We start from the raw sequence: 22,782 nt of genomic DNA, 5'->3' as shown, positions 1-22,782 counted from the left end.
GGTACTGGGAGAGAGAAATGGAATCAAGAGCATCTCTGGGACAGTCTAGAAACACAGGGCAATGGAAACCCCCAGGAATCAATGAGGGTGACCCCAGCTAAGACTCCTATCAATGGGGGACATGAAGCCCGAACCACCTATCACCTATAACCAGGCAAAACTCCCTGATATTGGGAAACTGACCCAGCCATAAAACCTTTGAAGTACAATTTGTCCTGCCTACAAGGTTTGCTGGGGTAAAGGTGATACAGAAATTGTGGGAGTGCTAACCAATGACTGGTCCAACTTGAGAGCCAGGGCATGAGAGGGAACCCATGCCTGATACTGCCTGGAGGCCGGATGGCCAGGAGCCAGAGCAGAGGCTGGATAGCCCAGGGACTCACGATGGAACCAAACATGAATGGCAAAAACAAAAACAAAACAACACCAGCAACAAAACAGAACAAAACAATAAAACAAACAGAAAAGAAATGCTTGGCATCTAGCATAGAGGCTTGCCATCAGAGAGGCTTCACCCAGCAACCGATGGAAGCAGATGCAGAGACCTGCAGCCAACATCAAGCCCAGCTTAGGAAATCCTGCAGAATAGGGGGAGGAAGGATCACAGGAGCCAGAGGGGTCAAGGACACCGCAAGAGCAACCACAGAATCAACTAACCTGGGCTCATGGGGGTTCACAGAGACTAAGCTGCCAACCAGAGAGGCTGCAGGGGACTGATCCTGGCCTTCTGCACATTTGTTACAATTGTGTTGCTTGATGTTCTTGTGGGACTCCTAGCCGTGGGAAGGGGGGCTGTCTCCGACTCTGTTGTCTGCCTTTGGGGCGCTTTCCTTCTACTGGTTGTCTTGTGTAGCCTCAATGGAAGAGGAGGTGACTAGTCTTACAGCAGCTTGATACGATATGCCATTGCTGGTTATTATCTGTCAGGGTTGGCCCTTTTCTGAAGGGAAATGGAGGAGGAGTGGAGGGAGGAGAAACTGTAGTCAGGATGTAAAATAAAATAAAATGAAATGAAATAAAATAAAATAAAAAAAAAAAGGCCTAGAAGTTAGGAGTGGAGAGATATCCTAGCACCCAGGGGGCCGAGATAGGAGTACCATTGGCAGTTTGGTCTTCGTAGTAAGTTCTGGCTTAGCTTGTTCTGCATGGTGAGTCCCTGCTTCGAAAACACCAAGAGAGAGCTGACTGTGACAGTATAGACCTTTAATTCCAGCACCCAGGATGTCAAGGGAGATGAGTCCTTTGAAGTCAGGAACTGCTTGGTATCTACACAGTGAGTTTCAGGACTGCTAGCGTTTTACATTGAGACTCTGTCTCAAAAACAAACAAACAAACAAACAAACAAGCAAATAAATAAACCTAAAAAAAAAATCAGACCAAACCAAACAGAAAAATCCCAAACCACCATCCACCATCACCATCACCACCACCACCACCACCACCACAACCACCACCACCACCACCACAACAACAACAACAACAACATTGACCAAAAATACCAAGAGAAAACAGTCTACAATTGACTATCCCTGGAGCTGATGCACGATGGACTGCTTTTTTTTTTTTCCCCCCAAAGGGGATTTTATTAAAAAGATAAAACGCTGTCTTTTGAGCACTACCATCGATAGACTTGCCAACAACCAATATAAGGCAGGTTTTGGAGCCCCTGTTTAATTTATTGTCTATCGATGTTTAAGATCTCTGAGACAAGACTTTATTTCTGTAGCATTAATTTATTTCATTTTTTTTTTTTGGTGGAGATATAGAATTAACTTAGAAAACTAGCGTTGTCTGAGGGTATCAAGAGAATTTTTGTTAAAGTGAAAAGTCTGCTTTTTTCCCCCTATTCCTCCAAGAATAGATGAAAATATTGCAAAGAGGAATACATTTTCTTTTCAAAGATGAGCTGTTTGAAGACTATCTAGGCTGTTCCCTGTGATACAGAAATCACTGCTTTGATTTATGGTCATTGAGCCCCCTCTTTGTTCTGCCAAGCCAGGGGCAATCAAAGTCAGAGCCTAAATAGTACTCTTTTTTTTCTATAGCTTCTTGGTAATTTCCCACGAGAATTTAGAATCACTGTTGATAGAGGCTCTTGTTTTCCCTGCTGTAGCCTCAGAATCCTCTGAGAGTGGTATCCATGAGGAAATCTACAAGGCATCCTCTACCCACTTGAAACCTGGGATGTTGACTTCTGATGGGTGACACTGTATACCGTACACTGTCTCATGTCTGATGTCTCCACCTTGAAATGCAGGCAGAATTTAACCCTCCTCTCCCTGGCTTTGTGTTCTCTTCAGTAGAATGAATGTCATCTCTTCAGGGTATACAACTTCACATAGGCTCAGTTGGCTTATGTATCTTTGTTGAGCATGTGAGATCTCCCCAGTCTTGGCTGGGTACCAGGAACATAACCCGTGCTTCCTGGGGCTTTGATTTACTGGAGGATCTCTTGGGATTGTGGGGGACAGCTTGTCTTATACTCTCTAGATCTTATTATTGGTGGCAGGAAGCTGAGGATGTTGTATGTTAAGATGCTTCCTACTTTCCTTGGGTCCTTGGCCTTTGTTTTCCCTCCAGTCTCCCCAGTCCATTCCATGTGTGTCTGTCAAGACCAAGACCATTTCTGAACTTGCTGCAGCCCATGGAGGCTTTAGAAACACCTTTCGTGTAAAGTAAAAGACGTGGCAGAGAAAAGCCCACTTGGCTCCCCGATCAGGTCTGTGCCCTGACAATGATCACACCATTCAGAGATGGCAGATATATATATTTTTCTCACAAAGCTAATGTATTGCAATCATTGCACCATAAGTATAATTAATCCTTAAGTCAGAGGTTTTAAATGTTTGCTATGGAAACTAGAAATTGCTTGGAACATGCGCTCTAAAGGTGTTTTTGCCTCAAGCACATAGAATGAAAATATAGATGGGCAAGGACTGGGGGGGATGACTTAATTGGTACAGTTCTTGCTGCTCAGACATAAGGGTCTGAGTTTTACACCCCAGAACCCACATAAAAAGCTCAGTGTGGTGATGTGTGCTTATAATCCCAGTGCTAGGTTGGGGGCGTCACAGGTAGGAAAATTCCTGGCACTCTCTGGTCAGCCAGTCTAGCCTATTGGTGAGGTCCAGGTACAGGGACAGACTCCATCTCAAAAGATAAGGTAGAGAGAGACTGGGAAGGACACTGAGCATCGACCTCTGGTCTCTACATGCTGCTCTGTGTGCACTTACACAGCATGCACATGCATGGGAACATGTACGCCAAGGCCTTAGATACCCTAGTCCTGGATGACAAGCACTGTATTTCTCTGGCCCCACTCAGTACTGAGACCTGCTATTTGGCTGTCCCCGTTGGTGTCCATAGCTGACCTCTGAAAGAGAACAGCTAACTGGGCTCTTACCTGGCAATCTTGTCTGTGCAGGACATGGTGATTAGCTGCTCCCCCAGTAGGATGCCATCCCACGTCTGGACTGCACTGGGGCCCCTCACAGGGACTGTTCCTTCCCCAGACTCAATCTTGGTGCGCAGGTGCCCTCGGAACTTCCTGACGATGTGTTTGCTGCTGTTCACTAGGAAAGAAGAAGTGAGCATGAAAGATGTCACTGGTCCAGAGACACAAGGGATTGTGGAGGCAGAGGAAGGAAGTATAAGAAACAAAGGCTGGGTTCAGGAGGCAGGTCTTAGAAGTGAATGCAGAGTGGAATTTATTCATTCCAACAGTAACATGGTTAAGATCTGAGCTGCAGATTTGAGCCTGGGGTTGGCCAGACATCTCTGGGGTTGGTGGAGAACAAATGTCTGAGAGACTCTCTGGGGCCACACGGACTCTGTTTACCCAGTTTTGATGCACAAAGCCATCATTGGGTGATTTGTCAAAAACAAGTCTAACACTCAATTCGTGGACATAAAAGTATAATTTTTACACATTAGGAAACACAGCCAGATCACCATAACTACAGGTTCTGTAGGTTCAAAACATTTGGTTCAAAACTTGCATTTGTTATTCTCCCCTAAGCAATGTAGTACAACGGCCGTTCCGAAAACCACATCTACATTGTATTGGGCATTATGGACATTATAAGTAACCAGCAGTGATTTAGAGCTTATGGGAGGATGTACATAGGTTATGTGCAAACACCACAGCAATTTTATAAAGGGCCGGAGCATCCGGAGAATCTGTGGGGAGTCCCGAACAATCCCCACAGATACCCAAGGGTACCATATTGTTCTTTTCAGGTTTTCTGATTTGTTTAAAATAAACTTCACCAAACATTTAATGATATAACGATATCAGTTTTATATAAACCTTCCCAGAGAGAACAAGAAGGGAAGAATGTTTACCAGCCCAGAATATATGCAGATACATACCCCAGAGGGGGTAACCGTGAGAAAGAAAGGCATAGGCCAAAAGCACATAGATTCTAAGGAAGCTTTTACAAACCAACTGCAATCACATAGAAGAGATACTTGCTTATGGTCAAGGAGGCACTCCCCCCACCCCACTACCCCTGGGCCATTAACGAACTGTAAAGCCAAACCTAGTTTCCAGGTCATTAGAAACAGTTGTTGGGTGGGGTTGTGTTTCAAGCTGGTTGAGATTTTAATTCTGATGCCACTACTTCCTAGTCATGTAACAGAGGGAAAGGAACTTAAAATCACTGTGGCATGATCACCCTCTCTTCAAATAGGGGTATCAACGGCGCTTAGCCACTAGGCTGTAAAGGTTAGGGAAGCTAGCAGGTATGAAAGGACTGGTGTAGCTTAGACACCATGAACAGAGGGATGAATAAAGAAAATGGAGTATAAACACGCAGCGGAAGTTTATGCAACTGTGAGGAAGAACACAATTTTCACTTTTCGGGAAAGCAGATGGGACAGGAGGTCAGCACTGTGACAATTAATATCGACTGCATCTGGCATCAATTAAAAGCACACATACATTCATTATCTCTCTGTTCTCAACTGTGGGTGTGGCTACCTGCTTCAAGCTCCTCCCTGGATTTCCTGCAGTGAAAGAGAGTGACAAACCTTTTCCCCCTTGAAAGTCACTTTTGTCAGGGTATTTTTGTCCCCTCACCACCATGGGAGGTGAAACTAGACAATAGTGTTAATCAAAACAAGACAGGTTTACAACCAATATTACATATTTTCTCATATGTGCAGAATCAAGATCTAAAAAATTTTATGTGCATTATGGAAGTAGGAAGGGAATTGAAAGGATGGAAAACAAGGGGTTGGAAGACAAAGACAAATAGCAGGTGTTTTCTCTAATATGATATAAAGTAGAAGGGGAATTATTCAGAGGAAAGATGGAGACCAGTAGACTTGGAAGGAAGGATGAAAGTGGATATGAAGACGTTACAATGATACATATGTGTAAAACATCCTTACCAAATGCACTATTTTGTGAAGTAATGAAAGATATATATTATCTATCTATCTATCTATCTATCTATCTATCTATCTATCTATCTATCTATCTATCTATACACATGTATCTATGTATGTTCCACTCCACATATATCTCAAAAATACTTGAGATAACTTGACTTCAATCCTGAACTTTCGCACAATTAAGATAGGGTCCTTTCCAGTAGTGTCTTCCTGTGACAGACAGCGTTGGGAATAGAGTAGTAAGGAACCCTCATAGCTTCAACAGTGTTGTCCAAAGGTCAGAGAGACTTTGCTCCTCCATGTGGGAGGCAGATTGTCAAGGAATGAGGTACTTGCTGTCCCTCTGTTCTGTCAATCATACTGTCCTTATACTCTCCAACGATGGCAACTCTGTATCATTTTCCAGGCCTTGAAAGTTGCCTATTATTTTTTAAAAAGCTTTCTAAATCTTCACCATCTGTTAATGTCAAGGAATAAAAATGCCTGGATTGAGTTACAATATTTCCTAGGAGCCAACTCAAAGTTCTGAGGTTAGATTAATTTCACCTCGAGAGCCAGGTGTGGGCGATGCTCCTGAGCATGCTCACTTTTGCCTTTTCTAGTGTGATCCCTGATGAGTCCGCTTAGTCCCAGGGTGAGTTGAAGAGCCAGTGAACTCCTATAAACCATTTCCTCTGGCTCTGGATCTTTCTTGGCTAATTACAAGAGGCAGGAGGGAATTGAAGATGCCACTTCAAGTCTAATGAAATGCCAATATAACCAGCAACTGCAGGGGATTGACCTTAAAGAATCTGCAGTGGATTGAATGTCCTTGAGACAATGAAGATGTGAAACTTTAAAATCCTGTCTGTCATGTATCCATAGATACTCCCAAGTCCATTAGAACACTCTGTGAATTCTTATACCCAGAGACCATCAGCTGCATCATTTAATATGTTTATTAACTTAAAAATCCTTATTATTTTGGATTGATAGTAAGGAAATTAGAGTAGTAGTATGCTTTAGAAACTCGTTGGGTGAATATTTAATTTTTAGGAGAGGATCAAAAGGAGTAATGAAATAATTAATTAAATCCAATGGCTGCCCCGATGGTATAATTGTCTGTCTGTCTGTCTGTCTCTCTGTGTGTAGATATCAGAGCTAAACATTAGAAACAAGACAATTTAACAAATAAAAATCCCCACAAATGTACAAGAGAAAAGGAAAGTATTTTAAAATACTAATTAAAAAAATTCAAGTTGTTTTCAATGAACATAGAAAGTGTATTTGTGAAATAGCCCATCATTTTCTATAATAAAACCTCTAACAGTTTCCAAGTGGTTATGCAGGCGGTTTTTGTTTTATTTGCATTATGGCATTATGAAGCTGTATTACTGTACAGTGCATGAACATGATCCGACGTAACGTGTTTCTCATGACTCAGCAGGGCACCTGAAGACAGGAATTTAAGGAAAGCTGTTTTATCTTCATTGACTTTCTACAGGATTTTGGCTGAGGTTTGGATCCTGCCCTGTCATACAATGAATGTGACTAACTTACCCTGAAGGCATTAGGCACCCAGCACAACACTGTAGGTACATATTTATATAATCCTCTCCTTTTATGGCAGCTTGTGGAAGATTTATTACAAAATTTAATATGCTAAATCACTGGAAAATGATGGAATGAGCTGGATTTTCCAGGTTAGTTAGTGAAAGGAGGATTTGTAAAGAGACCACTGGTGATTTGAGAGGAAGGCAGAAGTTGTTAAACCATGGTGATGTGCATAGGTCCTGATATTCTTTGCTTATATTTAGGATCTTTTCTACAACCTATCATTATTATTTTTAAGAGTTTTTTTTTTTACAGGTATGTAATATGTGTTGAGGATATTCTTTCATCCCTTTTCCTCCCCTGCACCCCATTTTCCTGTGCTATCTCACTCTCATTGGCCCCTTTTATTCTCAGAGACAATTTCACGTATACATTCACCTAATAAATACATGTATGATTTAATATGGCCATGTTAGCTTCAGAAACTATGAATGAGAGGGAATACTTAGAAGAATGAAAGTTTCTCTCACTATGCTTCTCTCATTATGCATAAACACCAACCCAAATGGATCAAAGACTGTCATATAAGACCTGAAACTCTGAAACTGTCAAAGAAAAAAAAAACAGTTGGTAAAATACTTCAAGATACAGATATAGGCAAGGACTTGCCAAGGGAAAGGCTGCTCAAGAAACAAGACCAACAGACCGGACCTCATGAAATTAATACATCTTCTTTACAGCAAAGGAAATAGTTAAGTGAATGAAGAAACTGGTCATCTAATGGGAGAAAAATCTTTGTCACCTCTCCATCTGACAGAGATTTAATATCTAGAAGAAGTGACTTTCTGACATTTGTCTCCACCTTGATGGACTTTGGTCTGCCTAGGACAAGAGGAAGTCACAGGATTGAGCAGTTTCAAGTTTTCTGAGAGGAACTGATCCTCTTCAGAGCCTGTTGCTGAAGCAAATTTCCTCTCCTGCTGCATGTAGCATGGCATGCTGAGAGTCACGTCTCCTGCACAGAACACTGTGCGGTCTTGGCAGATACTCAGTCATACTCTGTTCTCCTTGAAGACCTCCCTACTAAGCAAGAAACAAATGACCAGACTGGTCAAGGTGTGATTTAAGGCAGTTTTAAACCACTGACCCAAAACATGACCGATAGTTTGATCCATTTCTGTTGCAACAGTATCTTGGCCAAAGGAAAAGTCTGACAGGAATCAAAATTAGAAAAACTTCTCAGGTTAGATAAACCACAATCGGAAACAACTTAACTTAGTACATTTCCAAGCTTGAAGACATATATCCCTAAATGTCATAAGCCAATTGTCATTGATTCTGTAATTAAACACCTTTGATCTATACAGACTCTGGCAAAAAGTAAAACAAGGAAAGAGACAATTTACAGATATCCCAAGAAGTCAGGACTTGTTGATAACACCAGGGTCCTTGTCTTGTCCTTTGGTCTTGAGAACCCTGCATGTGGCCTCAGGGAGTTCGGATGGTCACCTAGAGATGGACACATAGGGCTTGAGGGACTCACGCAACTTCCTGAGCTGTGAGCTAGAAAGGTCTATGGTAGAAGGAAGCTACTGCGTATTGTTGGGGAGTTGAACATGTCCTCCTTAGAAACGCTAAGTGAGGTGATGATCTCTTAAAGGCCTAAGAGTTATGTGATAGTGACTCCTGAGGCAATGCAGGCCATTGTTGTTGCCCTTGCTTTCGTCTTGGTTGAAGGTAAGTTCCTGCTGTTGAAGACACCATGCATATAAGACCCAGGACTTGGGTGATTTGAGATACATCCAACTTGAAAGTCTCTATTTTGTTGCCTTCACAGCACTAGGAAGTCCTTACAAGCTGCCAAGGGAGAGAGGCAACTAGTAGTCCTACCTTGCTGTGCACCTATGAACAGCAATGATCAGCATGGCAAGATATCCATATGGTGAAATGGTGGTATTCAGTGATGGTGGTAATCAACAGCTATGTGGATTAAAGGACCACTCAACAGGAGGGAAATCATGACTCATACTAGAAGCCTAGTCAACTGCCTGGGAATAGTGAAGAGTCATGGATCTTAGAAGAGGATCTACCACTGTAATTTTGCTAGACAAGCATAATTGCCAACTATCTCCTAAATCTTATCTCTATACCCAGAGACAGGTGTGGCTACTACTCCCACCAAAGAAGCTTCTCTCTTCAGCAAATGGAGATCATCAGAGAAAACCACAGCCAGACACAAGGCAGAGAATGGGACGTGTATATTCTAGACTCAGTAAATACATCTGCAGCCAACACAGCTCCTACCCCTGGAGGCTCATGGGACACAGCGGTAGAGGAGGGCAGAAAGATGGAAAGAGCCACAGTATAAGAAGTCTGCTGTGAGACCGCCTTTCCTAGAAATTGCTGCATAGGCAAGACCTTAAAAAAAATGACACCATCAATAGACATGCTACTGTGGAAGGGGGCAGATATCATGGGGTCCTATCCCTAGACCAAGAGCTACAGGCAACTAATGACTGCTGAAAAAGAACTAGCCTCTTCCAGAAAACTGTATTCTCATTGGTTACCCAATACAAAGTAGCCAGCCCTGAAAACCACCTACACATAAACAACAAAAAGTGAACCCAGTAGGCTTTATTTATATATTTGTGCAAAAATGGACTCATCAGATTGTGTTTACATATTTGTCTGCCTATGTGTGTATTATGTATGTATGCATGCATGTATGTATGTATCTATATATGTATGTATGATCTATCATCTATCATTCATCCATTGTCTGTCTATCTTCCTATCTCTCTCTCTCCATCCATCCATCCATCCATCCATCCATCCATCCATCCAACTAGCTCTATAATAATCAGAGAAAAAAAGAGACTATCAATTTGAGAATGTGGGTGTGGACATGAGAGGGATTAGAGGGGAGAAACATAAAGAGGGCCTGGAGTGATAAGAGGGAAGGAAGGAATTGTAGTAATTACATTTTAAGTTAAAATGTATTAAAAAGAATTGCTCAAACCCCTGGAAAAATTTTGGAGATGTAGCTCTGTTTGTAGAGTTTTTGCCTTGCATGAATGAAGCTTTGAGCTAGATCCTCAGCACCACATGGACTGGATGTGGTCATACATACATACGATCCCAGCAGATCAGGAGAAACAAATGGAGGATCAAGAGTTTGAGGTCAAGTTTGACTACATAGCAAAGTAGAGGTTAGCATAAGATTTCTGAGATTCTGTCTCAAGGAAATAGAGTAATCCAAGCCAAATAAGACCACAACAAACAATAAACAGACAGACAGACAGACAGACACAACACATCTTGGAAAACCTAAAACTCTAATTTTTTCCTTAGGATGCTCTGCTCTGTGTTCTTACACTAATTAAAAGGAAGGAGAGCAATCGCTGCTAAGTCGTTAAGTCTCTTAGTCATGGTGTAGAACTCTGATTAATCTCAGTATAGGATCACATGGCCCTATGGATGTGTTTATTATGTGTTAGATGCATGCACATGAGCTCAGGTACATGTGTTTGTACATACATACTTATACATGTGTATATATGCATGAGAGAGAGAGAGAGAGAGAGAGAGAGAGAGAGAGAGAGAGAGAGAGAGAAAATGAATGGTCCTGCCACAGTCTGGAGTTCATAAAGGTCAGCACACTCCAGGCTCCAGAAGGAAGAGCTGTGCAATAGCTCTATTGGACCTAGTGACAGAGTGGGACTAAAACCGAACAGAGGTTCAGTGGGTGGTGCCCTCAGAGCACTGCTGGGCAGTGACAGAAGCTCAGAAGCCAGCTCTGTCCCAGAGCTTCCTTGGCTCTGGGGTGCCTCTTAGATCCCAGATGAAGACCTCATTGAGTGTGTTTGTGCTTTTCAGCTTCTGGGCATAATAATACCACACCGACAGGGTCAGGGAAGATGGCTTCCAGTGTTTCTTTTAGGAACATGGACCCTGAACTGCTGGCGCAATGAGGTTGGAGTTTCTGCAAATGAAATTGCAGAGAGTAGATAGTGGAACTAAAGCTGACTGGATTCTTCCCAGCGTCCCTCTGTAAGTCTTCCTACAGGGGGATTGTCAACACTGTCTTTGGTCCTTAGCTTGCTATGGAAGGAGCCCCTAAAAGCTAAGACTTGTCCATTTGAATTCCACTACCCATCAGTCCAGTCCTCCTTAAAGGGGAACAATAATAATTAAAAAAAAATTCAATGTAAAAGTGGACAGCAGAGAGTGAAAGCAATCCCTCTAAGGTGGAAATTGAAGATGCTGCTCCTGAGAGTGTCTGTTTTCCTCAGGAGGCATGAGGGATGCTGAGCAATCTCTCAGAAGGCTCCTTCCCAGCAGAGGACAGCAGGTAGTTTGGCTTTTCTTGCCCTTGTGGAGTGATGAGGGGAAAATGATGCATGGCTTTTTGCTGATGAGTCCACTTTGCAAGCCTGCAAGTGCCCGCCTTCTCCACACTCCCGGGTGGGTCGGGAGACACGTGCTTAAATCAGAGGCACGCGGGCACTGGCATCTCCCTTTGCTTGCCACATCTGTAGTAACACTGTGAGGAGAGGGTTCATTTTTCTCCTCCTACCAGCACCTGCCACTTCTTAAAAGCACCGTGAAATAAAAGGCGGCTGTGTGTGGAGGTGAACCTCAGGGGGCCTCCGGGAGTGGATGCGTTTGCTTTTCTAAACCACTGACATTGCAAGATGGAACTGAGGGCTGAGAAGAGAAGCCACACTTGGTGCCTGATGTACAGAGACATGGGAAACCCAATGAGCCAGAATGGTCCCCATAGGGGACCGAGGCCTCAGGCAGGGTTGACATTTTTGTGGTCCTCACTTAGCCCTCTCCTAACTCCTGCTGGGGCTACATGGGCCAAGGAGGAAGCTGAATAAATTAGAGTTAACTCCAAACATTTCAAAGAGCTGTTGGGAAATGGGCCAAATTTCACAAATTTCTAGGGCAAGTTGGTATCATGCAGTTTGATGAATATTATTAAGGAAACAAATCATCTCCTTTCTTCCCTCTCTTCTTTCCTTTCTTTTCTTCCTTCATCTCTTTCTTCCTTCCTTTCTTCCTTTTTTCTTTCCTCCCCTCCTTCCTTTTAATGTCTCTGCCTATCTGTCTCTCTGTCTCTGCCTCTTTCTATCTGTCTCTCTCTCTGTCTCTCTCTCCACTCACCTCTCTCTTTCCGTGGTTTTGTATATGAGCTCATGTGTGTGCGTGCCTTACTATCAGGAACACACTGGGCGTATGGATACACCCGACAAGATTCCAGGGATTCAAACTGAGATCTTCACGCTTGCAGCAGAAGTATTTTACCCACAAAGTCATCTCCCCAGCCCGAGGTGTAGCACAGACTGGCCTCAAGCTCATCCTCCTCCTGCTTCTGCTTCAGTGTATCCTGGGGATGCGTATCACCATGACTGGCCGCATTCTTTTTAGAAACATGGTGTGATGGTTAATTTTTTTCTAGTTTTTCAATTAATCATTTTATTCATTTACATTTCAAATGATACCACCTTCCTGGTTACCGCTCCACAACTCCCCTATGCCATTCTCCCTCTCTCACCTTCCCTTTGCCTCTATGAGGATGCTCCTCCACCCCACTCAACCACTCCTGCCTCACTGCTCTGGCATCCCCCTATGCTGGGGCATCAAGCCTCCACAGGACCAAGAGCCTCCCCTTCCTTTGATGTCAGATAAGGCCATCCTCTGCTACATATGTATCTGGAGCCATGGATCCCTCCATGTATATCCTTTGGTTGGTGGTTTAGTCCCTGGGAGCTCAGGGTGGTTCAGTTAGTTGATATTGTTTTTTCCTATGGGGTTACAATTCCCTTTAGCTCCTTCAGTCCTCCCCCTAACTCTTCCATTGGGGTCCCTGGGCTCATTCCAATGCTTGGCTGTGAGTATCTGCACCTGTATTGGTCAGGTGCTGGTAGAACCTCTCAGGGAGCAGCCATGCCAAGCTCCTGCCAACAAGCGCTTCTTGGCATCAGCAACAGTGTGAGGGATTGGAGATGGGATACAGATGGGATGAATCCCTAGGTGGGGTGGTCTCTGGATGGGTGGTCTTTGTGCAATGTATAATGATCATATTCAGCTCCCTCCTTCTAACTCCTCCTGGGTCTACCCCCTTCCCTACCCATCCAAAATTTGAGAGTCTGGATGTTTCTACAAGAACATCTCCAGAGGTGATGGTCACCCTAGGGCTCCGACCTGACAACTGGAGTAATTCTTTTTTTTTTCTTTAAATTTATTTTTATTTCATGTTCATTGCTGTATGGCCTGCATGTATGTGTGAAGACATCAGATCACCTGGAACTGAAGTTATAGACAATTGTTAGCTGTCATGTGGGAGCTGGGGACCTGGATCCTCTGGAAGAGCAGCCAGTGCTCTAAATGGCTGAGTCATCTCTCCAGCCCTGGAGTAATTCTTTTTTTGTTTTTTTAAATTTATTTATTTATTATATGTAAGTACACTGTAGCTGTCTTCAGACACTCCAGAAGAGGGTGTCAGATCTTGTTACGGGTGGTTGTGAGCCACCATGTGGTTGCTGGGATTTGAACTCTGGACCTTTGGAAGAGCAGTCGGGTGCTCTTACCCACTGAGCCATCTCACCAGCCCCCTGGAGTAATTCTTAATGGATTTGAAACACCATGGACATATTGGGAGTGGTGGAAAATAGGAGATGGAACCTTTGGAAGAAGGAAGTCACTGGAGGTGTGTCCTTAGGGTTCCATTGCCTTCTTGTTTTATCTCTGCCTTCTGCTTCCTGATAACCATGATGTGAGCAGTTACCTTGTCTTCCTTGTCCGGTGGGTCTGACATTCTGAATGTAACCCCAAACAAACCCTTCCTCATATAAGCCGCCTTTGTCAGGTGTTTTATCACAGTGATATGCAAGCCACCAACACACAGGCTTAGAAAACTCTTCCAACACACAGATAGAGAAACTAAACATGCACATATGTGTTTCTATATAACCACAGTTAAGATTATCTGGGGGGTTCATTCAAGCTAAATAAAACGTAAATTACTTCATGCAAAAATAAAAGAAACATGTGTATATTAAAGGGTTCTGGTCCCAATAGAGTTATCAAAGCATCAAATATTTCCTGTACTCAGAGGAAGTCGTTTGTGGAAACACAAACACACACCATGCTTACCAAGGCTCAGTTCCAACCCTCTTTTGTTTCTTGTAGGTGAGGCTATACTTATGAACAATTCATCAAAGTTAGGAAAAAAAATGAACACTAACCAAGTGCATGCTGTATTCCAGGCATGTATAGAGGATGTTCACCAAAACAGCAAGGCCACTGGGAGGAAGTAATAAGTCTTTAACCACATGAGGGTTTAGCCTATTTATCAAAACCCTCAGACTGAACACTTGTTCAAGAAATTTCTTTTTCTTTTTCTTTTTCTTTTAATTGTCTATTTAGAAAGCGAATGGGAGAACCAAACTAGAGCAAGAATCAGAAAAGGAAACACACTATCCGAGAAATGACAGGAACTGCCCTTGGGAGGGTGAGGGGTGGTGGTGGTGTCCTGGCCAGCATGATAGAAGACACAGCTTTGGATCAAGGGGAATGGGAAGGGTTTAAGCAATGTGAGATCACACAGACAATCCTTTCCTACCCTAAAGCTTTTAGGAAAAAAGTGTGTGTGTGTGCCCGTGTGTGTGTGTGTGTGTGTGTGTGTGGTGTGATAGGAACTTTCTTTAGAAATTTGAAGGCCATGTAAAGCTGAGTGCAGCACTGCACATCTGTAATCTCAGTATTCCTAAAGTGAGATGGAAGGCGGAGAGAAGAGAACCCCAAGCTCATGGACCAGTGAGTCTGGTTTACACAGCCATGAACAACAAAGAAGATAGTCTGTCTCAAACAAAGCGGAGGGTGAGGGTGATGCTGAGGTTGTCTTCTTATCCTTGCAGGTATACTGTGTGCCTGTACACACGTATACATATACATGCACACACCTATACACACCATACTTACAAATACATAAATAAGTAAGTAAATAAACAAACGGTCTTCTGATCGCTACAGGTGAACCGTGTGCCTATGCACACACATGCATGCACACACATATGCACACACATCCTACGCATAAATAAACAAATAAAGGAAGATTTAAAATGGGAAAAAGTTTGGAAGAGTGTTATGCACACAAACAAATGTATGCAAGATGTATGCATGTTACAGTAGTAGAATATAGCATCATTGAAGTGAGAAGGTGAGAGCCCTTTATTTTTCTCTTGGATCATCAAGATGCAGTGGCATCAATGGTACCAAAGAGGTGTGGGCATCCTCCTTGTCCTCTGTCCTGGGCCTGCACAGTGGTGACAGAGGTGACTGGATTTGTGTGAGTCCTAGTGAAAGGCTGAGCAATGGAATTTTTAAGTTAATTGACACTACATTGGCCCCTGGCTATGTTGCAAAAGTTGAGTTTCTTTCTCACCCAAGTTGCAGACGAAGGCAAAAAAAAAAAAAAAAAAAAAAAAAAAAAAAAAAAAAAAAAAAAAAAAGCGCTAGTTTGAGCTTGCCTCCACCCCACAGAATTCTCATTTGCTTTCTCTTTGGTTCCATTTTCCAGCCTGGGATATAGGGAATGTCTGACCTATTAAAACAGAGCAGAGTGCTATGGCAATTAAATAGCTAATTTTAGACCCCGGACTCCTTTTCTGCCAATGACCTGAGCAATTCAGCTTGAGGTTTTGGAGCTGTGATTAACTTCCATCCATCCCCACTACACTCAAGATGCCTGGGCCAAGCTGGCCTGGGCCAGAACTTAGCCAGAAGGAACCTGGGCTGGCATTGCTTATGGACAAAAGGAAAATATATATAGTTTCTTACAGTCTGTGGTGATTTCATAGGGAGAGTTGACTCTGGCATCTCCACAGGGGGATGTGCTCACGTAGAGATGGAAGAGGATGTTTTCTCGCAGCCTGTAGCCTCCTTCCTTTAAACGTATGAATATTGATCTCTCGGGGTCCCCTTGATGCTTGCTATGGACACAAAGAGGACGTAGGTCACTGATAAGAAAACAAATGAAGACGTTCCAACAGGAGCTTGCTTTTGTCTTGTTTCATGGGGTTACCAGTTCCCCAGTTTCTTGTATGCATCATATGCTGCTTGCCCCTTGCATGAACACTTTGGAAACAGGCCACAAACTCAAGCAGCAGAACTGATTCCCTCTCCACCCTCCCTGATCATTCACACTTTCTCTCTCTCTCTCTCTCTCTCTCTCTCTCTCTCTCTCTCATGCATATGTGTTTTGTGTGTGTGTATGTGTGTAGGTCAGAGGACAACCTCAGTTGTTACTCCTCAGATGTCAGATGACATCCAGGCATCCACTTTTTTTGATGCAGGGTCTCTCATTGCTCTGGAACTCACTAATTAGGCTAGGATGGCTAATGAGCCCCTGGGGTCTGCCCCCTCCTCCTCAGTTCTGGAATTACAAGCATGTGCCACTATGCCTGGCTGTGTTTGTTTGTTTGTTCAAGCATGAATTCTGAGTGTCATACTCTGGTCTTCATTCTGCATGACTATTTAACTTTACAAACTGAACGGTCTCTTCAGTGACTAGGCTGTTTTAAGTTTATCTTTTATAAGCCAGTTATCTACCATAAAACCATAATCCTCTGTGCTTGCGAGGCCCCATTCATGGAGTGTCCTGGGGCACTACTGACTAAAGTAGTTTTAGTGGGTACCAATGTGTACAGTAGAGGGAAGAGGGATTTTAAACAGTGTCTGAGCTTGGGCACCATCGGCCTAGGTGGAGCCAGCAAACAATGCAGAATTGGCTTTTCTTTTCATCCAGGGCAGATCTAGAACAAACCAATGCCTCCTGACCTTGGAGCTTTGTATTCCTCTTGTTCCAGGAAAACCTTCTTCATAGTCCCTAACCGCACATCTCAGCAGCCTGGCCTCCCAAGGAAGTGATGCTACACAGTAGGCATTGAACAACCGAGCTGCCCTTGTTCTCCTGGGATCCTTGTAAGCCTCTGGAAGTTTATTTTCTGCCATTTTTGCTATTTATACACGTTCTACCCCATTGGTGATGGATTCTGTGTTGCAGGGCCTTGAGATCTCACATGCAGATGAATGGACACGCTCTCCCCAGGAAACCTTGAAGCTATGACAAGCTCATGTGCTGCCACATCCTTCTGCCCAAGCAGACTCCTCCATCATGTGTGGATCTTCTTCCATAGCCCTGGGAGTGACTGCACCCAGTCTTGGACCCAGGGCAGCGCCAGGCCCATTGAGGGAAACCTTACTTGTTCTCAAGGTCCTTTGCAACCACTGTTGGTACCCTTCTGCAGAACACTGGTGCGATGTGACTGTCTTCGACTTTTCCAGACAGTTGTGCAAGTGCCCAAAATGCTGCCAAATCTGGGCAGAGTTGGCCGCATTGTCTTCTGTGACAGAGATACATTCCAACTGAGCAGCTGGGTACTCAGTGGAAATCCTTCCCCACATTTGGAGGGATTTCCAGTTTTCATCTCTTCCATTTGACCCCTCACCAGGCTTCCTGGAACGTATATGGCAATAGATCATGCTGCTGTGCATGGCCCAGAGGCTCAGATAAAAATTAATTGAGTGTATTAAGGCATTGCCTTTATTCGAGTCTGTTCGGCATATGTTTAGGCCTTTCTTCCCTTTGTGTGACTTCTGCACATGCTAACAAGGTCACATGAATGAGCTACTGACTAAATCCTCTCTGAGATGCCATTATTAGTAGACCTGAGAAACCCTGTCTCAAAGGATAAGAAAGGGTAGATGGCAGGGAAAATGCCAGGGAAGAACATTGTGTCAAAGAGAACCACAACAATTAAACTACTGTGACTGGCTTGGTTCAGGAATGTGTATGAAGTACCACATGATCAAATCTACCTGTGCTTCTGCAGGAGTTTGATATGTGTTCCAGAGAGACTCCTGCTCATGTGGCAGCCTGCTCTTCCCCAATGGCTGCCATGCTGATATCGGAAACTCCAGGACTGGAGCACACGTCTTAGTACCGTGTCACTCCAGAAAGTCCTTATTAAAGTGTACATGGGAGGCTTGAGAGATAGCTTGGAAAACGTAAGGATCCAGGTTTGTTCCCTAGAACCTACATAAAATAAAAATCTAGGTTTGTCGGAATGTGCTTTTGATCCTATTGCTAGGGAGGCAGAGAGAGGGCTGATTCCTGTGCCTTGCCAGCCAATCAGCTTACCTTATTTGGGGAGTTTCATGTCAGTGAGACGTCCTGTCTCAAAACAAACAAGGTAGATGGCTTCTGAGGAATGACATCTGAGGTTATTCTATCACCTCCACATGCACACATACACATACACAAGCACACACATGCACACACATGTATATGTACACATAAAATGTGTGTGTAACCAGCAAAGAGGTGAGATCTTAAAGCCTGTCAATTTCAATTTTAGTCACATTGACATCTAGAAGTCTAGAGAATGGGACACATTTGGTAATGTGAGTATGTGAGAAGAACAGAGGCCATCAGAACAGGGTGACTTGATCTTGTAGGACAAGGCCTACAAAATATTGAACATCTATATCAAGATTGTCACCGCGTATTTTGTAAGAGCAGCTTTGCCTTTGGTTTACACAATGGAAATAGCGTGGCCTGGTGATGAGGATGGGGGACAAGAAGTAAATCGACAGTCCACTTATGAGCCTGGCACCTGAGAAATGGCCCTAGTGCAACACAAAGGACCCTACACTGTCTAAGAAACTGTGCTGGCTGAGAAATTCCTCAAACCAAAGTGACCAGGGAGTAGAGGGGACCCTTTTCCCTTTGTAGAAATAACTGGACTGTGAGCCCTGCTTGAAGTGGACACAATTTTGTCAGAATTGAGTAGAGGTGTCAGTGTCAACCGGGCACCTTCCCATGGCTGAAATGAAACTTTTACCAGAGAGCAAGCACATCGATCCAAATCATCTCACATTGTACCAAACACTCGTTCGATTCAATCAATGGAATTACAGTTCCAGAGAGCAATGTCTCCCGTCTCCCAAGAGATCGTGAGGTCATTGATTCCTTCCTCTCTTCTCTCTCTCCCTCTCTACTCTTCTTACCCCCTCTTTCTCCTTTTTTTCCTACTCATCCTTTTTTTTTCGTCCTGGCCTCTCCCTTCTTGAGTGGTTGCTCTTTTTGCAAAAAAACCTATGTGATCTGTATTATGAACTGTATTGTCTTTTTCCATTGAAGTTTATCATTTGAGTAGCTGGTTGTATAAACAGCAGGTATGGAAGACCCAGGGGTGGCTGTGCCCGGAGGTCTTGCTGACACTTGAGTTTCATAAAGGAAGTTGTGGTTTTAGGGATGTTGTAGTAGCCGCCCAGATCCTTTCATTGAAAAATAACCAAGACTGAATGAGTCATGGCAAGGTGTATTCCTGTATATCTATGCCTGCGAACTTCTGTGTGGTGATGGTGGTGGTGGTGGTGGTGATGGTGGTGGTGATGGTGGTGGTGGTGGTGATGGTGGTGGTGTGTGTAACCTGTAGGCAAACAGGATATTTCTTGGAGTAAGATGTTGAGTGTAATGTAGACATCTAGAAATTAACACTTCAAGGTCTGTGTGGTACTCAAAGGTTGTTCCAAGTCTGACTAAAAACAGGTACTATGTGGTACACAGTCACTTACTGTATATGAGATCTGCCAAGATAAGTGAATGACATGCTCTGAGCTGGCTGTGGGTCTTCTTTTCACTACCGGGTTGCCTGGCTTCTCACTAACTAAGTGAGGTGTGTCAGTCCAGCCCATGCCAGGGGCCCCTTTACCTCAAGTGCAGCTCCAGCTGAGAGTAGAGGAAGTGAAGAAATGCCCGCCTGGCCACGATCTCAGCATGACAGTCGTTGACAACCAGTCCCTGGTCACTGATGTGCTCACCGCTGATACACTTGGTCCCAGAGGACAGAACGATGACCTGCGCTTGTTTGGTGTCCAGGCCTAGGGGACATAGAGGGTGCTCAGAACAGCTTAGGCTTCAAGGACCCCACTCTAAGGGACTTTTCAACCTTCCCATAGACACCAGTCTTGGTGCTTATATGGCTGACATCCATGGTAGTATGGTGATTAATCTTCATTGTGAACTTGACTATATTTAAAGTCATACAGGAGACTTGTTAGACATGCCTCAGGGTATATTTATGTTTCCAACAATGACCAGCTGATGGGAAAGTTTCATTCTGAATTCGATAGCACCATCCTTTGGACTGGGAACCTCCATGGAACTAAATAGGGTAAAGAAAAAGCAAGTGGAGTATTGTGGTGGTTTGAATATTCTTGGCCCAGGGAGTGGCACTGTTTGGAGGTGTGGCCTTGTTGGAGAAAGTGTGTCACTGTGGGTGTGGGATTTTAGACTCTTATCCTAGCTGCCTGGAAACCAGTCTTCTCTTATTTGCCTTCAGAACAAGATGTTGAACTCTCAGCTCCTCCTACACCATGCCTGCCATGCTTCTGATGATGGACTGAATATCTGAACCTGTGAACTAGCCCTAATTAAATGTTGTCCTTGTAAGAGTTGCCTTGGTCATGGTGTCTGTTCACAGCAGTAAAACCATAACTAAGACAAATATGGAGAGTCCCCTTTTCTTACTTCCCAGCCCACTAAGATGCAAGATTCTCTATCTTATGGACTGAAATCTCAGAAACCACAGTAAAAAATAAATATTTCCTCCCATTTAATTCTTCTCAACTACATTGCGTAGCCATGCAAAAGTCAGGTTTTGCTTTTATAGACATCATTCTGAGAGCCAGGACTGGGAACAGCATGGTCATCCTTGAGTTTTGCCCCAGTGACTGCTGACCTGGTAGGAAGTTGTTGTTGATGTAGAATCCTGCAGAAATATTGATATTAGAAAGAAAGGAGTGACAGTCGCAGTCAAACCTATCTCGGGGGGGGGGAGAAAAGGGGGCCACTGCAGGGGTTCCTGATGACACTTTAAGAGGTTGGGCTCTCAATCATGTGTGCCATACCAATATGAATTCAACTTCCAAAAGTTTTGCCACAGGTCCCTTCCCTTCAGAATGACAGCTGTATCCTCTCCGAGAGAGTCACTAACCGGGAAGTGTTTGACACAGAACACAATGAGGGCACAAGAAGGAGTCCTAGCCTGGCCACTGCCCTGCAGACACATTTGCATTTTCTGTGAAGAGGTGGTCCTAAGTGTGATTTGAGTAAATGTTTGTCACAGGCTCATGCATTTGAAAGCTTCCCCCCTAGGCAGCAGTGCTGTTTGGGAAGGTTTTAGAACACTTAGGAGGCAAATCCTCATTGGATGAAGTGGTTCGCCAGGGACAGGACTGACATTTCATAACTGGCCGCATTTCCTAGTCACTGTTTGCTTTCTGACTACGGGCATAACATTACCAGCCATCTCTTGCCAATATGTCTTCTTGGCTTTGGAACTGTAGGCCACAGCAAACCTGCCTTCCTTACATTGCTTCTTGTGAGATATTTTCCCACAACAATGGGAAAAGTTACTAGGATACAAGATGTTGGGGGGGGGGCATCTGTGCCTACTTGTGGTCTATGAACATTGGCTTTTATTTCCTTCAGCTTTCAGGATCCGTGTGAGTAGTAAAATTCAGATGACCTCATTCCTCCACCTTCTATCCAGAATGTGCTTCGCTGTCTAAGTCCTGCTGGTCTCTGACTTTTGTCTTACTTAGCACACTCGAGCACTGTGGGGACACTCACCCTTGGAAGTCTAGTATCTCAGTAGAGGTAGCTGACTCAGTAGAGTACTGGTGTCTTTCAATGTCAGTAGAGGTCTACCCTGAAGCTGAAACAAGGCTCAGTGGTTTGAAACACTCAAGAGTGTGTGTTTTATGTACATCTTGTACCTCAAGAGCAAGGTGAAAGTGGAATATAGCTATGGGGTCCTTGTTTAGGTTGCTCAGGGCACAGAAGTGTGAAGGCTTGTGACATGGCACAGAGCCAAGCTCAGAACATGTCTGCTCTACAGTTACATTTCATAATCTGGGTTTGGGGCTGAGGAGTCAATGTCTGAAGGGAGTATCCCTCCTGTAGGTTGTCCTGTTTAGGGTTGGAGACCATATCAGCATGGAATGGTCAGTGCAGACAGAATGGCCAGTCCCACTCTGAGGCTACCACGACTGACAGCATCCTTGAGAGGGAGCTTTGAGCTGTGCCCATGGCAGCTGCTTGGGATCTGGACTTGGCTCTGATCTCATTCCAGGGTGGGGGTGGGCTGTGATTTAGGGGCACATGTTTATATGTATTTCTTGAATCTTTAAATGTCTTTTCTCTTTGTATATGTTCATTAGACATGGCACTGTAACTACACAAGAACATTTAAAATGCTCAACTGTTTTATACATATATTATAATACTTCCTGATCACATTAATCTCTTTACCCTTTCTTCTCATCTGACCCTCACGAGCTTCACCTTTTCTGGTAAGCATCCATTGTCTCACTTATACGTCTTCTGGTTTTGTTTTTGGTTTATTTTGAGACTCATTTGATCATGGATAGATGGGTATCTACTGGAGCATGGGCACTCACCAGTGGGCACACCGCGGAAGACAATGGCTTCTCAGGGAGGTGCCAGCCCACTTGAGTCCCTCTCCCATCTGTGATGGAATATTGATGGGCCCACTCTCATAGCTGCTGCTATTAGCTCATGAGTGCAATGGTCATGTCAGGCTCAGAAGACAGCATTTCTTTTTTTATTATTATTATTTTCTTTATTTACATTTCAAATGCTCTCCCAAAAGTTCCCTATATGCCCCCCTTGCCCCTGCTCCCCTACCCACCCACTCCCACTACTTGGCCCTGGCCTTCCCCTGTGCTGGGTCATATAAAGTTTACAAGACCAAG

At 43.9% G+C, this 22,782-nt stretch overlaps 1 protein-coding gene across 2 annotated transcripts in view; it reads right to left on the bottom strand.

The window, feature by feature from the left end:
- Nucleotides 1–22,782, bottom strand: part of Adarb2 (adenosine deaminase RNA specific B2 (inactive)) — a 531,509-nt gene that overhangs the window by 43,296 nt on the left and 465,431 nt on the right. For both annotated transcript variants that reach the window (XM_021215573.2, XM_021215571.2), the window contains exons 5-7: nucleotides 19,716–19,884; nucleotides 15,778–15,929; nucleotides 3,404–3,572 (exon numbers count right to left, since the gene is read on the bottom strand). In XM_021215573.2, the coding sequence (XP_021071232.1) occupies nucleotides 3,404–3,572; nucleotides 15,778–15,929; nucleotides 19,716–19,884 (490 nt within the window). The remainder of the gene's footprint in view (nucleotides 1–3,403; nucleotides 3,573–15,777; nucleotides 15,930–19,715; nucleotides 19,885–22,782) is intronic.

Source organism: Mus pahari, chromosome 16, assembly GCF_900095145.1.
Source record: "Mus pahari chromosome 16, PAHARI_EIJ_v1.1, whole genome shotgun sequence".
In the NCBI taxonomy this organism is placed as follows: Eukaryota; Metazoa; Chordata; class Mammalia; order Rodentia; family Muridae; genus Mus; species Mus pahari.
This window is presented reverse-complemented; position numbering and strand designations above follow the sequence as displayed.